General features: G+C 46.5%; 1 protein-coding gene across 6 annotated transcripts in view; it reads right to left on the bottom strand.

Moving 5' to 3' along the window:
- LOC100726185 (kunitz-type protease inhibitor 2) overlaps window positions 1–16423 on the bottom strand; it is a 39033-nt gene that overhangs the window by 7034 nt on the left and 15576 nt on the right. For 4 of the 6 annotated variants that reach the window (XM_063252676.1, XM_023564026.2, XM_023564025.2 and 1 more), the window contains exons 2-6: window positions 8746–8916; window positions 6603–6662; window positions 4993–5046; window positions 3072–3233; window positions 2782–2820 (exon numbers count right to left, since the gene is read on the bottom strand). In XM_063252676.1, the coding sequence (XP_063108746.1) occupies window positions 2782–2820; window positions 3072–3233; window positions 4993–5046; window positions 6603–6662; window positions 8746–8916 (486 nt within the window). Of the gene's footprint in view, window positions 1–366; window positions 1070–2781; window positions 2821–3071; window positions 3234–4992; window positions 5047–6602; window positions 6663–8745; window positions 8917–16423 lie in introns of those variants that run through there. The other 2 variants (XM_013149875.3, XM_023564028.2) reach the window with 2 other exon arrangements.

Raw genomic sequence — 16423 nt, 5'->3', positions numbered from 1 at the left:
TGAGGAGACTGCAGAACTGCAGAAGACAAAGGCCCCAGCTGCCCAAGTGAGGCTTAAACCACACCCGTGTTCAGAGGTCTTCCCTGGGAAGGCGCCTCCATCCCGGCCCTCCTGTGGATCTCGGCAACTGCAACTCAGTCAGCCGTGACCACAAGTTTTAAAATGTGACAAAGAATAAGAAAACATCGGAGTTGCCTACAGCTGTGAGGCTGAGTGCTGTGTGGTGAAACACCTTGGGCAATGTGAAGTTTATGCCATACCACAGCTTGCATTTAAATGATCCAAAATGTCTATTTGTAGAAGGGTTCACCTCGGATTATCATGGTGAAAGTGTAAATATGTAGCCCTATCAAAGAAACCACACACTGAAATTTACTTTATTTTATTTTAATTTTTTTGGTACTGGGAATCTGAGCTCAGGACCTCACACTTGCCAGGCAGGTGTTGTGCCAATGAGCTGTATCCCCGGTCCTAAAATTTATTTGAAAAGGGAAATCCCTTTTATTAAACTTGTACAGTTTATTTTCTTCCTTTTAGAATCCTAAAGAAAAAAAAAGACAACTCTGGTGTTCCTACTTAAAAAAATGACAACAATCACACAAGAACTTATTACAACATTACTTTGTGATGGGTAAGAAAGCAGGTAGTGGGATCGGCCATGAGCAGAGAACACTGCCACTAGAGGACAGAAAGAGGAGAAGCCGGGCAGCCGGCAGTGCCTTCTTAGGAGGGCTCCCTAAGCAGGCCTAGACTGGAACTTGCTCCTCACTCCCAAGTACAAGTACAGACAGACTGCAGCCCTAATGATCTCACGGTACCGTCAATCACTCTATTTTTAAAAAAGCGCATACATCCTCCCCTGTCCCTCCCTCCCTCCGCCAGTCCCCCTGATGCCAAGGCCTTCACAGGACATATGTGTTCTTCACCAGCTGTTCCTTGTCGTCCCCGGTGGTCCAGACAGTGCGGAGGGCGCGCTCCTGCCTCTTCCGCACCACTCGGATCAGGTAGACCACAGAGGCACCCAGGACGACAATCAGGACCATCACGGACAGTCCCACCAGCACCACCGCTGGGGACCAGAGAGAGAGGACGTGTGAGGTGGAGGCTCCCAACCAGAGCAGACCAGCAGGGAGGCTCCTCAACTGTGTCCCTTCTCCAACCTGGAAGGGTGTGCAGAACCGCAGCTAGGAAGACACGGCCTGCCAGGCAAGTCAGCAAGGGATCCTCTGAAAGGAGCACCATGTCCTGTGCAGAGTGGCTCTTTCGTTCCTTGTTTTTGAAAAGAACCCTTGAACTCTATTCCCTGCCACCTTTCAGAGCTACCTATATGGGAGCCCCATAGGATGGAAAACTGCTCACCTTTGTTGTGTGTGGGCAGAAAATTACAGTTTAACTTTCCTGTACCCACTCCTGCCCAGCCACAGAAAGATTCAACCTCAGCCAGGTGTGCTAGTGCGTACTTGTAACCCCGGAACTCTGGGAGGCTGAGGCAGGAAGACTGAAAGTTCAAGCCCAGCCTGGAAAATTTAGCAACTTAAAATCCTGTCTCACAATAAAAAATAATGGCCCGGTGCTGGGTGTGGTGGCACACTCCTGTAATCCCAGCACTTGGGAGGCTGAGGCAGGAAGACTGTTGTGAGTTTAAGATCAGCCTAGGCCTCAAAGTGAGCTCAAGGCCATCCTGAACTGCATAGTGAGATTCTGTTTCAAAAAGACTAAATAAATTATTTTTAAATTATTTAAATGATTTAATTTTAAATGTCCTTTTTTAATGAGTGGTGACATACAAAGGCTGCTTTGTTGCTTTGATATGGCAAAAGTTAAATAAAGTCTTTTCCATTTTAGAAATAAAAAAATTTTTAAAGGCCAAGGATATAGGCCAGTGTCAAGACCCTGGGTTCCATCTCCAGTACTGGGAAAATGACCCTCCAGGTAGCCAGGATGGCAGCCTGCCGAATGCAATCAGGGCAGCAGGGTTATATCTCAAGCAGTGCTGGGAGGGACCCTTGTGCTCCTAATGACCTACTAGGTAAAGGTAACACAGTTGCCCCACTGTGGTCCCACAGGTCAGTTAAGATGCTTCCTTCCCAGACAGTACTCTAAAGCATGTGACTTTCCATGGCAGCCACCTGACTCCCTCTCCTTCACTGGCTACAGAGCTTGACCTCTGTCCAACCCAACCCCCACTCCTGGAAAACTGGGTTCCAGCTTCCAGAAGGAGGTTGACCTGCAGGCCAGGTCCTGGCTCCCTAGCAGGGAAGCAGGTCAGAAACAGGCCAAACTAGTGTGGCAGGTTCTGTGTGTCAACATCACATTCAGACTCAGATGGACTCAGATGGAAAGACACTGGGCTCTCTGGTCAGGACAGACTGCTTGGAGACAACAGTGCCCAAGTAGCTCTCCTTCCTGCCACCATGACCAACTCTTTACATCCCATGACAGCACAGTTCCCTCCAAACTTCATGTCAGTTCTCAGTAAAAATCTGTCTACTAGCCACTCCCTCCCTGACTGCCTGGGAGGAGATGACCTCAGGAACGACTGACTCATGGCCAGCTGTATTTGTGTATGGAGTGCGGTGGGACAAATGTACACCATGTATTCTATGCTGCCTGACATTCTCATGTAGAGACAAGCTTTCCACCACAAACATGTCTACAGCGAAGAATAACGTGGCCAACACAATATGAGCCTGTGGAAACCACAGCCGGGCAAGGGTGACTTTAGTCAAGGATGGAAGGCAGCAGGAGAGTGAAGGGAAGACTGAATGGGAAGCCACTTACCTTTAGCACCAAGGGACAGGGGAGGATACAGCTGCTGGACTGAAAGAGAAGACACAGCAGGGGAGGGGTGGGGTCAGCTCACAGTCCTCCCCAGCTCCCTGAGCAGCTACCAACCCAGGAGCCCCCAGGTCAGGCCTCCATAGGGAGTGTTGCGCTCTTCCAGGGGCTCTGAGGCTTTGGCACTCGTGGACCCCAAAGGCTGGCATTTTCAAGGCGCTTGTGTCAGGGATAGGGAAAGCCTGAGGGAGGGTGCCTACCACCTTGTCTTGGATCCTGGGACAGGAACTCACCAAAGCAGCGCTGCATGCATGCCTCCTCGGAGCGGTAGCTGTTTTTATTGCCACGGCAGCCCCCGTAGGTGAAGACAGCACAGGCGTTCTTCTCGGTGTCAAAGTACCAGCGTGGGAAGGCCGCGCGGCATGGCCCAGTGACAGCCTTGGCAGCGCAGTATTCTACAAGCAAGAACAAGAGACCACACGGAGCTCAGATGAGTGGGGCCAGGAGTGGAGCCACGATGTGTCTGAGTGAACACAGTTGCAGGTAAAGAAAACATCGCCTAGGGGCTGGGGATTTAGCTCAGCGGCATAAGCACCTGCCTTGCAAGCAGGCAGTGGTGAGTTCGATCCCTGGTACCAATAAAAACGAAAAAGACAAAAAAAAAAAGAAAACATCGCCTTGCTGGCTCAGAATCATGGGAGTTTCGGACAGAGCCAGTCAGCCCAGCTGACCTTCTGCCTTACGCATTTATTTATTTATGTCTTTTTGAGACGGGGTCTCTATGCAGTTCAGGCTGGACTTGAGATCACTTTGTAGCCCAGGCTGGTCTCAAACTCCTTCTGCCTCAGCCTCCTGAGTGCTGGGATTACAGGGATGCGCCACCATGCCTGAATCTCAAATTTTTCAATGAAACTGGAGAAGTTGGACATTTCCTGCATTGTCCCCCTCAGGGACATATAGTAAGCCCTTAAAAAGACTGCACAATCAAAAGGAGAAACAAGTTAGCCTCTCACCTAAACAGGGCACTGAAGGAGGCTGGGAGACAGGGCTTTCTGCCAGGGAAGGCCAGGCACAGGGTGGATGCAAATGGTGCTGTTAGAAGAGGGCAGCCATTAAGGGCCAGCCACTGTGGGGCCTGAGTCCTGCCGCTAGAGACCCCAAAGCTCTGTTCCTGCTCCCAAAGGGACTCACTCAGCTGGGAACTTGGAGCCTGCTTTTTGCCCCTTGCTATTAGGACCTTCACAGAGAATTGCAGGCTCAGGCCACACAACCTTGAGATCACCTACTACCAGCAGGCACCCACCCTGGCTCTACCTCCTACTTATTAGCGCTCAGCTCCAAGTCCCGGAGCCGCTGCATTGCTCAAAGTGTCAAACCCAGTCAGTGAATTTCCATCCACAAGACACTGCCTTAGTTTTTAAGATACCTTCTCTACAGCCAAGACTGTTAGTTTGGAGATTACGCTACACCAGGCATTCTCCATGTAGACTCAGCCTCCACCTGAGACCTGTCCTGTGGCCCTCACTTCACATGTGGGAACTGAGGACAGTTAAACTACTTGTGGCCATGTGGCTGTGAGAGATGCAGCAGTAGATAAATTCCAAAACTGCACTCTTCTGCCTATGAAGCTTCTGCTCGTACATCCTGCTTCCTGCCAGCCCAGGACAGCCACTAAGAAGCCTTAGTGGCTTTTCCAACCATAACTTCAGAGTGCTTCTGCTTGGGAAAGGTCCGGAAGCTCTGCTCTGTAGTTCCCTTAGTGGTAACCTGTTTATGTGTCTCAGTCCCCAGTAAGAAGTCCCATTTTGCCCCATGCATAAAATTTCCCCTACTACTAGAGACTGAACCCAGATCTTTGCTTTGAGCTATATATCCCCAGCTCTTTATTTTTTTAATTTTTAAAACTTTGAGACAAGGTTTCATTAAATCGTTAAGTTGTCCAGTTTGGGCTCAAACTTGAAACTCTCCTGCGTCAGCATCCTAAAGTGCTGGGATTACAAACATGTGCCACCATGCCAGGGTCATTTATAACCTTTGTTTTTTTTGAGGCAGGGTCATGATCTGTAATTCGGGCTGGCCTCAAACTCACTATATAGCCCAAGCTGGCCTCAAACTTGTGGCAATCCTCTTGCCTCAGCCTCCCAAGTGCTAGGATTACAGGTATGTACCACCATTTCCAGCTCATTCATATGTTTTTTTTTTTAAAAGTTATACCTTCATAGCTGAAGACATCACCAGAGAGATCATCAGAATTCTGCCTTCTGGACCCTGAAAAACAAAACATCTATGTTACAGAAGCTGGGATGGACACAGGACATGTGGCCTGGTAGGGGCTGAGTCTCTTAATGGCCCACTAAGGGAGTATCACCTTTAAGGAAAGGTGTGGACAATATTACCTTCCAGCCCTAATGGGCTCTAGAGCACTTACACACTGAAATGAATAATGGAGGGGAGGCCCTCCTGCTACCTCGGTTTACTATGGAAACTAATCCCAGTCCTGATTCTGGTGGGAACATGAAGGCAACTGTTAAAATAATTAATTAATTAATTGAGACAGGGTCGCACTAAGTTGCCCAGGTTAGCTTTGAACGTGCAATCCTTCTGCAAGCTGGAAAAGAGGCTCATGCCACCATGCAAGTAAGGAAGACAAGCTTGTTCGCATTTCCTGACACAATTAGAAATTTCTCTCCCAGGGAAATTTTCTTCTCAAATGGGTAAAAACCAGACTCAGCCAGACATGGTGGCATACACCTGTAATCCTAGCACTCAGGAGGCTGGGGCAGGAGGATTGTAGAAAGTTCAGGACCAGTCTGAGCTACAAAGTGAGCTCAAGAGCAGCCTGAACTCATAGCAAAACCCTGTCTCAAAAAGACACACATACAGCCCAACAAAAACAAAACCAGAGTCACCATGTCAGGCCTCCAGGGCTCTGGATGACCTTGGAGAGACCAGCAAAGAATAAATCATAGATCCAGGCAGAACAATAGCAGGGTATTCACAGGACTCCCAGCCCGGCACAACTGAAAAGTGACTCTAGTCTAACTCACATTCTGCAAGCTTTGGCTGGGCCCTGCTAGCAGAGTCAGAGGCCCAGGATGCAGGCTGCAACCAGTGCCGCCTAGGTAGGCTCATCATTGGAGGGGCTGATGTGGAACCCGTCATTCCTCCCTCCCTGTGGAACCACTGTCTAGGGGCTGGCCCTCTCGGGGGCATGTGGGACTTGCTGTGTGGGGCCACTCACCCAGGCTCCTGCTGCAGAGTCCTTTAAGCATAAAGGAGTGGGGCAGCTGCTGTCAGCACTACAAAGCAAGCTAACACAAAGCTCGAGATCAAGAACTGCAGTGACAGAGAGGCAGGGTAGCAGAAGACAGAGGACTTTTTGCAGAGGGAAGGAGACAGCAATGGTAACAAGGAACAAAGGAGGTAGAATAGGCAAAGCTGCAGATGGGGAAGTAAAGGCAGCACAGCAGGCAGAGGCTTGAGCCACAGGAGCAATGACCTTGTCCTCCAGGAAGGCGGGTAGCTGGGAGGCACTGGAGAAGCCTCTGCTTAAAGACAAGGGGACTCCTAGATAGCAGGATGCTGCAGCTAGAAGCTGGCTGCATAGGCAGACTCTGTATGCCATCCCAAGCCAACAGAAGCAGGAAGTAGAAGCCCTTTACAATGCCCAAACTACAGATGTCCTTTCATAGTTACCACTGGAATCTTAAAAGAACCTACCACTTGAGGGTCGGAGATTTAGCTCTGTGGCATAAGCGCCTGCCTGGCAAGCACAAGGTTGTGAGTCTGACCCCCTGTACCCTGACCCCCATAAAAAAACCTACCACTTGAGACAGAGGACTCTGCTCCACTCCTTCTGGTCCCGAGATGATCAATGGTATTCTCTGCAAGCAGACAAATAAATGGGACAGTAAGAAAAGCACTTCCAGGATTGCTGAAGAGAGGTCACTATATCTGAGCAGCTAAAAAGGTCTAGTGGGCCTTATTTTTTCCAGGCAGCTCCCATCTCCTAGGTACATGGCCTTTAGCATACAAGCTAGACCACACAAGGAACCCACAGGGTCTCAGGGTTACTCTGAGGGTCAACCAACAGGCAATCCAAGTACATGCGCTGAGTGTCTCTAAAAAGACAGAAGGGCTTCCAGAGCCAAATAATCCATGTATTTATATCTACTTATTTAAAGAATACAGGGCATACAACAGTATAAATGCACTTACTACCATTAAACTGAACGTTTAAGTGGTTACAATAGCCAGTTTTGTGTGATAGTAAAGTGCTAAGTGGAGAGGCTGGCCGGTCTGGGAGGGTCTGGAGGCCAGGGTTGGTCTAACCTGATGCCATTCGACAGTTACCTCACAAACCAGCTGCCCTGGTTCCACAGCTCTCTTTATCAGCAAATCTTCTAGTAATGTGGCTGTGGCTTGCCTATGTGGAGCCATGCCAGGCCCAGCGACATTGAGTGTCTGGTCCCCAGAGTGGCTCTAGTTCTCCTTATAAATTAATAAATGGCCTCCTCTTTCTCTTTTGGCCTCCCCTGGAGTTTCCTGCCCAGGAGAGAACATGCCGGCACAAGGACTCCAGAGACCAGCTGCTTGGTCACTTTCAGCTCTCATCTCGAGGTCCTGTGAGAAGGATACAGCAGCTACCCACAAATAAGCTTTCTAAACCCTCAGCGCTGATGCCAGGCTCTGGACCTCCTTTAGAGACACCAAAAATCTGCTTTCTTTCAGCAAAACGCAACCCATCTCCCATAGAACATCCCATCTTATGTTTTGTTCCTTGATACTTCAGAGGAAGCAAAAATATTTCCTGACTCTTCCCCCAACATTGAGTTATAACTGATGATGGAAAAACACAATAAGTGGTATTTTCCTCAGTTATCATCTTGACAACTACCCCTGAAAGTAAGAGACTGGCCTGTATGATCTAAAATCATTGCCTGCCCTCAGCTCTCCAGACTTTGCTGAGACAAAAGCTCCTAGAGGAACTGTCTCTGCCACGCTGTGTGCCCAGCACTGCTTTAGACCTAGGTCACACCAAAGCCGCTGTTGTCACTTCTTTACATACAACTCAAATAAGCTTAGCTTAACCCTGAATGTACAGCTTAAAGCCAAGGGAGACAGAATACTGTATAGCAGAGTGAGCAGAGAAACCACACCCCAATGGGGGACCGGGCTCACAGGGTGACAGTGGCTGGGGGCACAACACAGAATTCCCATATAGGAGTCACCTCAATGCCAGTCATTGAGATCTGCGGGAAGTCACATAATAATGTCAAGTCAGTGTCCCTGAAAATTTTTTATTTTTGGTACTGGGGATTGAACTCACGACTTGCCGCTTACCAGGCAAGCACTTGAGCTACTGAACTATCTCCAGCCCCCTTGAAAATATTTACAAGAGGCTCTGGATAGTCCTATCATCAGTCTTCCCAACACTAGGGAAGGATCAGGCCTCCCTATAGTTAGCTCTCTCCCAGGGGTCCTTCATGCTAGAGTCAGAGCCAGGATGGGCTGGTAGGGCTTCCAGTTTTGATATAAACTATAAGGCTGCCAGAATCAACATTCTCTTGATTTCACAGAGTCCTGTACAAGTGAAGGCTGCGAGGAAGATAGATCCCAGGATGCAGGATCCAGTGTTAACATGACTTGTACTTTGGCTGTGTGAGCTTCTCAGATCACTTGTTTTAGAGCTAAAAATAGCCCAAAATGCCCAGGCACCAAGGAGGTGGCCTTGTACAAAGGGATCAGAGGCCTTGCACTAAGAGAGGGAAGGGCTGCCCTCCTTTTCTGGAAAGAAAGGAGGTTCTGTGAAAGCATGGTGTGACCACAGGGGCCTGACAGCCTGTTTCTTCTGCTTTTTAAAGTGTCTCCCAGGTTCTGCTGTGAAGAACCTGGGTACAAAAGATGGCTTCATCCAACCCATAACTCCCCTGAACAGTAAAATCACCAAAACTACCACGGCCTTACCTGTGACACCAGCACATTTCCCAAGACATTCCTCCTTACTCTGGTAATTATTGTAATTTCCATCACAGCCTCCATACACAAACAGCTGGCAGGAACCATCAGTGATATTGTACCACCACCTGGGGATGGAGGCCCGGCATCTCCCCACTACCTGTGAAGCTTGGCAAAAGTCTGAAACACAAAGCAAAACCCAACTAACTCAGCAGGGCAACCCTGGTATCCAAGGTCATCTGCCTACCTGTGGGAGGACGACCAGGGTCTTACAAATCCCCAAATGGACAAGCGGAGTACTAAGGTTCAGCCAGTTCTGAGACAGGACAGAAGGGCTCAGCACACATGAGGTATTTTTCTTCTGTGGTTCCACCAAAGGCCTTGCAGTGCCTCAAGTGCCCCATGGCTGCTCTGGAAGCATCTGCCCTGGCTGCAGCTGACTGCAGATCTGGACCTATCCACGTGACCCTGCCTTGTCACCTCTCTGGATGATTCTGTCCCTTTGCAGCCCTCCTCAATTAGGTCCACAAGGGCCGCACCTGCCCGTGAACACTGCTACACGTGAATCTACCTTTTTTCCTACATACTCCATCTCCCCACACCCTTAGTGGGTTTAGTCGTGTGCTGTTCCCCTTGATGCTGTGGCATAAGGCCTAATAAAGCCTTTTTTAGATGAGTAGATCATGCACAATGGGGACACTAAGAACTAAAAATGCAGAATAGTGAAGATCGCTGGGAGCTGCCATCTCTGGTGGCTAAAGAGTCCCCCCACCCCAAAAAAGAGTTTCCAACACCTGAGTGGCTGTTGGCTCTGAGTCGAAAGGAGGGCTGCCAACACTGAAAAACTGATAGCTGCTGGCATTCAGAGCTCAGGGGTGGTAACACGAATAAAGCTACACTTTACCAGTTGTGGGTTTCTACATGAATTGAGCAAAAGCCCATATACTATACAGACCCTCTCCTTTAGAAAGCCCAGAAGAGGGCTGCCAATGGTGACCGATGTCATTGGGCTCAAGAATCAATCTACCCTATTTCCATCTTACAAGTAGTTGAGGATCCACATACGCTGCTGACAGTTTGTCTGTGAGCAGTTTCCCAACCCTGTGTCTACTTGGGTATTTCTTTCCTCGTACAGGAAAGCAACTCGTCATCCAGCCACAGGGTCTAACTTGCTCCCTCAACTGTGTTTCAGCCGCACAGTGGTTCTGTCCCTGTCCCCCATTCAAAGTCACACACAACCAGCACAGATGCATGATTTTCAAAGGCCCAAACAGAGGCCAGGACTCTTGGATGTGGCTCCATCCAACCAGGCCAAGGGAGCACTCAGCCCTGGGACAGGAGAGCTGAAAAGGGCCAGTCAGAAAGGAAGGGTGCTGTCACTGAGCAAAGTGCCCTAAACATGCTCCTTTCCCAATCTTTCTGCCCCTCTCCACCCGGTAAGGCCACTTCATATCTCAGATTCCAGAAACAAATTTCCTATGTCTACTTCTCCCACCCTATAGGCAAGGCAGGTCACACCTCTGCTCTGGATGGCTCCCTCCTGAGCACCAGAGATAGACCTGGCTCTTAAGTCCCAAAATCTGACCTTGCTCTAATCAAAGAGAAACAATGTAAACTCCTGCAGGTACATTTCTGTATAAAAGGTCAGAGGCTGGCTCCTTTCTGAAAGAACAGGTAACAATCGCTCCCACCAAAGGAGCCTTCACTTGGAGGACTCCAATGCCTGAAAGGCCAGGAAAGGGAACAACCTGATCATGGGACTCCTCATTTGCCCTTACAGCCCGGCCAGGAAAGATCTTAACCTGCACAGGGTGCTAGATAAGCAGGACTCAAATACAAGCATCTTAGGCCACATGCTTGCTAATAGGTTTTCCTTTACTCCTAATTGTTTTCACCTGTGTTACATTTACTTTCCCAAGTGGGAATAATCTATTGTAGTGCCCAAAAATACACCACAGTTGCAGGCCTAAAACCTGATGTTTCTCAAATCACCAATCTACAGATGAAAAAAGCTGCCATTGTGCAAAACAAGTGAACAGCCCCTCCCCAGGGGATCCTGCACAGGCCAATAAATCCAAGGTAACTTGCACAGCAGAAAAGAGGAATTCTGAAACAGGAAGTTCTGAAAGCAACCATCCACTACATCACCAGTTTAAAAGTCCCTTATCTGAACATTTCATACAAATTAAATCATAAAACATGTCCAGAAAAGGCAAGTCAACTGTGACAGGAAGTAGATCAGTGGTTGTGGGATGCTGGGGGCATTTGGAGGGGGGGGCGAAGTGAGTGTCAGTGAAGGACACAAGATCTCTGGGGGATGAAGGAAATGTTTTAAAGTTAGATTCTGTTAATTGCTGTACAATTCTGTAAATTGCACTAAAAATCCTTGGATTGTATACCTAAAATCAGTGTGTGTGTGTGTGTTTGAGACAGTATCTTACTATATGATGTTGCCTGGGCTGTCCTCGAACTCACAATCCTCCTGCCTTGGCTGCTAAGAAGCTAGGATTGCAAGGATGTGCCAGTGTACTCACTCACAGTAAGTAAATTTTTAAAAAGGAGGGGTTGGGTACAATTTCTCGTACATGTAGTCCCAGCTACCAGATAAGTCAAGGCAGGAGGATTACTTGAGGCCACGAGTTCAAGCCTGGCCTGGGTAACACGGCAGGACTAGGCACATTCTGCTACTAATAAATCAGCCAAAACCACTGATATACACCTGCAACAGGTACTTTTGACAATGTGCTAAAGGTCACAAAACATGCAATTACCAAGCTCAGGAAAAACACGCAGAACTAAGCCCTCCAGTATATGATTTAGCCAACCCACACAGCTCTCAAATTCCAGAGGCAACACTGCTATCAACAAGATCAGACACACAGTGGAAGAGGACTCCACAGTCTGCACAAGCACCTCATCACCAAAAAAAAAAATCCCAGAATCAAAAGGATCCACAGTGGTGAGAACACACTTATAAGCCCAGCATGGGAGAGGCTGAGCAGAGGTCACAAGTTGGAGTCAAGCCTTCAGTACATTGTGAAACCCTGCCTCAAAAACAAATAGCTGGGCATTGTGCCACAAACCTAAATCCTAACACTCAGGAGGTTGAGGCAGGAAGATTGCTGCAAGTTCAAGGGCTGGGGTACATAGTGACTTCAAGGCCAGCCTGAACTAGAAAAGAAAAAAACATAAATGAAAAAGGAGGACTCAGGAAACGGTTTGCACACTACACAATACAAAGGCATTATCAGCCAGATGTCTTGCAACGCCAAAAGTCCTGGTGATCATTCAGACTTGTGTCCTTGCTTCCTGAGCTGTTTCTGGTACAAATAATAAAAATAATAGGAGGAGGACTATGCACGTCTTATATAGGCAAGTGTATAGTACATGAATGACATCTCAAAACAAAGACCAAAAGCTCAAGGGAGGACCCAACAGACCTAAGTACAGTTAGAGGGAAACACTTGACAGACCAGAGAAAACAATGGTGGCTTTTTGGGAGTAAAGGCGCCAGACTCCTGCATATGCTAGGACCAAAGTCCAAGAGTGAAAAGCTCTCTATAGGGAGACTGCACAACTCTCATACCACCCAAAATCGGGCCTCATCTCACAGGCTCAGCCCTGCGGTCTTATCAGTGCTCATGAGAAGGTACAGCTGCCGGCACAGCTAACAGAGCAGACAGGAGGACAGGAAACTGAGCCCCAGACCACGGGTTTGCCGTGAGAAAAATCATTCGCCAGCAAACCATCCGGGAGACTGAGCTGAGAGGCAGTCCCTTGGTGACAATAAAAAGGTTCACGGAGCTGAGGCTCAGAGGGGACAGCTCCAGCCAGCCTTCCAGAGCAGTTAAGGCCCAAATCTGAGACACTTTCCTGCTTTCACTGTGGCCAAAAATGTCCCTGCCAGACTGAAACTCCTACTCTTTTTTTGGTGCTTGGGGATTGAACCCTGGGCACTGCACATGCTAGGCAAGCACTCTACCATCATGCTGTACAACTCCAGCTCTAGGAGTCTTTTCTTCTCTTTTCTCTCCTCCCACTTTCCTTTCCTGGTGCTATGGATTGAATGCATGGTCTTTACACTGAGCTACATTCAATGTCTTTTATTTTTTTGATTTCTTGAAACAAGTTCCCACTATGTAATCCAGGCTGGCCTCAAATTCACAGTAATCCTGTCTCAGCCTCCTGAGTTGGGATTATAGGCATGCATCACCACTAATGCTGGTTACTTCAGAAGGTTGAGGAAGGAGGATCACTATGAGTTCCAGTCCAGCCAAAAACAGAAAGAGCTCCTGAAACAGCTCAGCAGCACAGTACTCACCCAGCCATCAATCTTTAACACTGCCAAAAAAAGATGGCTTCCATGATTTGTCATCCTCCTTATGTTTTTTAAGCTGTTGGGATCTGAATTCACACTGATTTATTCAGGAAGCCAGGTGTTAAACCAACAGACAGGAAAAGCCACAACTTCAACAGCAATGGGAAAAACACAGAACTGAGTTGCCTAAAAGTCAAAACATTCCTCAAGGACTTTATCACCATTAGAGGACTCACTAGCACTGATTCCCTTCTTAGCAGCCTGTTTTCAGTCACATTTAATGAGGGTCAGTGACAGCAACATACCAAAAGCACTGGCCAAGGCAGGGGGAATCTGTGCATGTTGGAGAGGTATGTGGGATTGAATCCAGGGCCTCTGCACTGAGCTGTATCCCTAGTTATTTTTGATTTTGAGACAAGTTGCTAAGTGGCCAACCCTGTGCTCAAATTTACAATTCTCCCAGACTAAGGCAGACGGGACTTTGGTGAATTTTTTTTTCTTTTTTTTTTTGAGACAAGGTCTTTCAATGTGTAGTTCAGACTGGCCTTGAACTTGTGGCAATCCTGCCTCAACCTCCTGAGTGCTGGGGTTACAGGTATGCACAACACCCAGTGACTGGACACATTTTCAGAAAATTATTCTTGGGGGCTGGGGATTTAGCTCAGCAGCATAAGCACCTGCCTTGCAAGCAGGTAGTCGTGAGTTCGATCCCTGGTACTGATAAAAAGGAAAAAGACAAAAAAAAAAAAAAAAAAAAGAAAGAAAATTATTCTTTAATGAGCATGTTTATTTTTTATTTTTTTGGTGTGTTTTTCGTTTTTATCGGTACCAGGGATCAAACTCAGGACTGCCTGCTTGCAAGGCAGGTGCTTATGCCACTGAGCTAAATCCCCAGCCCCAATGAGCATGTTTATTATTAATAAGAAATGATAAAATTACAAAATGATTGGTTTTAGAATAGTATTGGGAACCAGTTGTGAAGCATATGTCAAATCCTATTTGTATGCATACAATGCTAGAATGTAAAATTAAGTACATTCTACATACTTTTTTTTTTGCCTTTTGAGACAGAGTCTCACTATGCTGTTCAAACTGGCCTTGAGCTCACTATATAGCCCAGATTGGTCTCGAATTTGCATTGATCATTGTGCCTCAGCTCCCGACTGCTGGGATTACAGGTGTGTGCCATCATGCCCAGTTTCCATTCTACATATTTTCAAAATGCAGATTAAAAAAAAAAGACAGGAAAAAATACGTATGAAAAACTGAAAGTATAAATAAGGAGCAAAATGTATAATACATACTGGAAAACGAGAATAAAATGTACAAATTGAAAGGGGAAAAAGGGAGGGAAAAAAAGGAAGGGCAACAAAAAAAAAAAAGGAAAATACAGAAACAAAACTTTTGTACATGAAGAGTAGGACAGGAGTTGAAGGGAGGAGAGGAAAATGGGAAAAAACACAGAAACAAGACATACACAGGTACAAATTCTCTATGATGAAGGTGGTCATTATGCATATCTAAAATATACCAATAGGGCCAGGGGCTGTTTAGCTCAGTGGTGTAAGCGCCTGGTTGGCAAATGCGAGGTTGTGAGTTTGATCCCTAGCACCAAAAAATAAATAACTAAAATAAAATGCACCAATAAAAAATAATACAATTTAAAAAAATTTTTTAAAAGCTTAAGGGAACCAAATTTAAATGCACTCAATGCATAATGCATTAAGTGAAAACAGAATTTGTCTTTAGAAAACAGTAAAATTCTTTTGGAAAAACATAAAGGTAAAAAATCATAGATTTCTTGGAATACAAACCCAGTTACAAAATTCTGGCAGGTATTTCAAACACTAGCTGTTATAAAATTGCCTTTGTGGATGCTATCACGGAAAACAGGTTTTTCTGGTGCTGAGGTCATTAGAACTTTGCAACCAGCCAGTGGCTCAGTCAGCTTCACTTTGTGTAGCCAGGAGGAAGGCTCTACCAACTCCCAAATACCAACATTCCAGAAATTTTAGGCTCTCAGATACTACCAACACAATTTAATTGTACAGGCCTAAAATGGGACTAGGCATACACATAATCCCAGCACTCAGTAGGCAGAGACAAAGGCAAGATCAGTGCAAGTTCAAGGTCAGCCTGGGCTACACATGTTAATTCCAGGCCAGCCTAAACCATAGTGAGATTGTGTCAAAAAAAATCAATTAAAAAAAAAAAAACCTAACCAGTCACACACAGCTCTAGTTTTGCTTTTTTTCTTGTAAAGCAAATTTAGGAATACAGCAAGTAAACTAAGTAACTTTAGGGAAACGGTATTTTAAATATACTGAAAATTACAGAAAATAACACTGGGTGTATCCACTTCCCAGCTTTATCAAATCCTCTAACATTCATTCATTCCTTTTGAGTCATGGTTTCTCTGTGTAGTTTACACTGGCCTCAAACTCCCAGCGATCCTCCAAACTCATTTTCCTGAATGCTGGGATTAGAGGCATGTGAGATGACTATCAAATTCTCTTAAGATTTTAAAAGAACTAGCCCAAGTATAGTAGTTCACACCTGTAATCCCAGCACTTGGGTTTTTTTGGTTTTTTTTTGGTGGCAGGAATGAACTCAGGACCTTGTGCTTGCCAGGCAGGAACTGTGCCCATAAACTATATCCCTGGCCCAATCTCAACACTTTTTTTTTTTTTGGGGGGGGGTCTTTTTTTGAGACGGGGGTCTCGCTATGCAGTTCGGGCTCGCCTTGAGTTCACTTTGTAGCCCAGGCTGGTCTCAAAATCACAACAATCCTCCTACCTCAGCCTCCCGAGTGCTGGGATTATAGGTGTGAGCCACCACGCCCAGCTAATCTCAACACTTTTGAGGCTGAGGCAGGAGGACTATTTCAAGTCTGAGGTCACCTTGAGCTACAGAGTAGGTTTAAGGCCAGCCTGAACTACATAGCAAGGCCTTGCCTAATTAAATAAATAAATATTAAAACTCTGATAGCTATAAGTATTTAATGCACTTTATTAAAAATATTGAGAATTAAAGTGTTTAATTTCTTTAAAAGGTGAACTGTACTTGAGTCTTCTCTCATAACATATGACATGGAGCAAGCACCATTATGCCTTCCAGCTACCATCATATTATACTTCTTTTTAAGAGCCATTAAGGAATTTGTCAGTCAAAACTTAAAGTACACACTCAAAGCCAATAGAGTGTGGCCCTTGAGAGGTGCACTATAGTGTAGTCTGAAGCTGAGGATATTTACGTGTTTTAGGGGGTGGAAATCTAGAGAAGTTCAATTTTGCTCTACTTTTGTTTCTTTCAAGGTCACAAAATTCTCCTTAAGAGTCGCTGTACAGCAGCACAGGTTTCTGCAGGCAT

The sequence above is a fragment of the Cavia porcellus genome, unplaced genomic scaffold (genome assembly GCF_034190915.1).
Source record: "Cavia porcellus strain 051 isolate PalLab524CR breed Dunkin Hartley unplaced genomic scaffold, mCavPor4.1 scaffold_7, whole genome shotgun sequence".
In the NCBI taxonomy this organism is placed as follows: Eukaryota; Metazoa; Chordata; class Mammalia; order Rodentia; family Caviidae; genus Cavia; species Cavia porcellus.
This window is presented reverse-complemented; position numbering and strand designations above follow the sequence as displayed.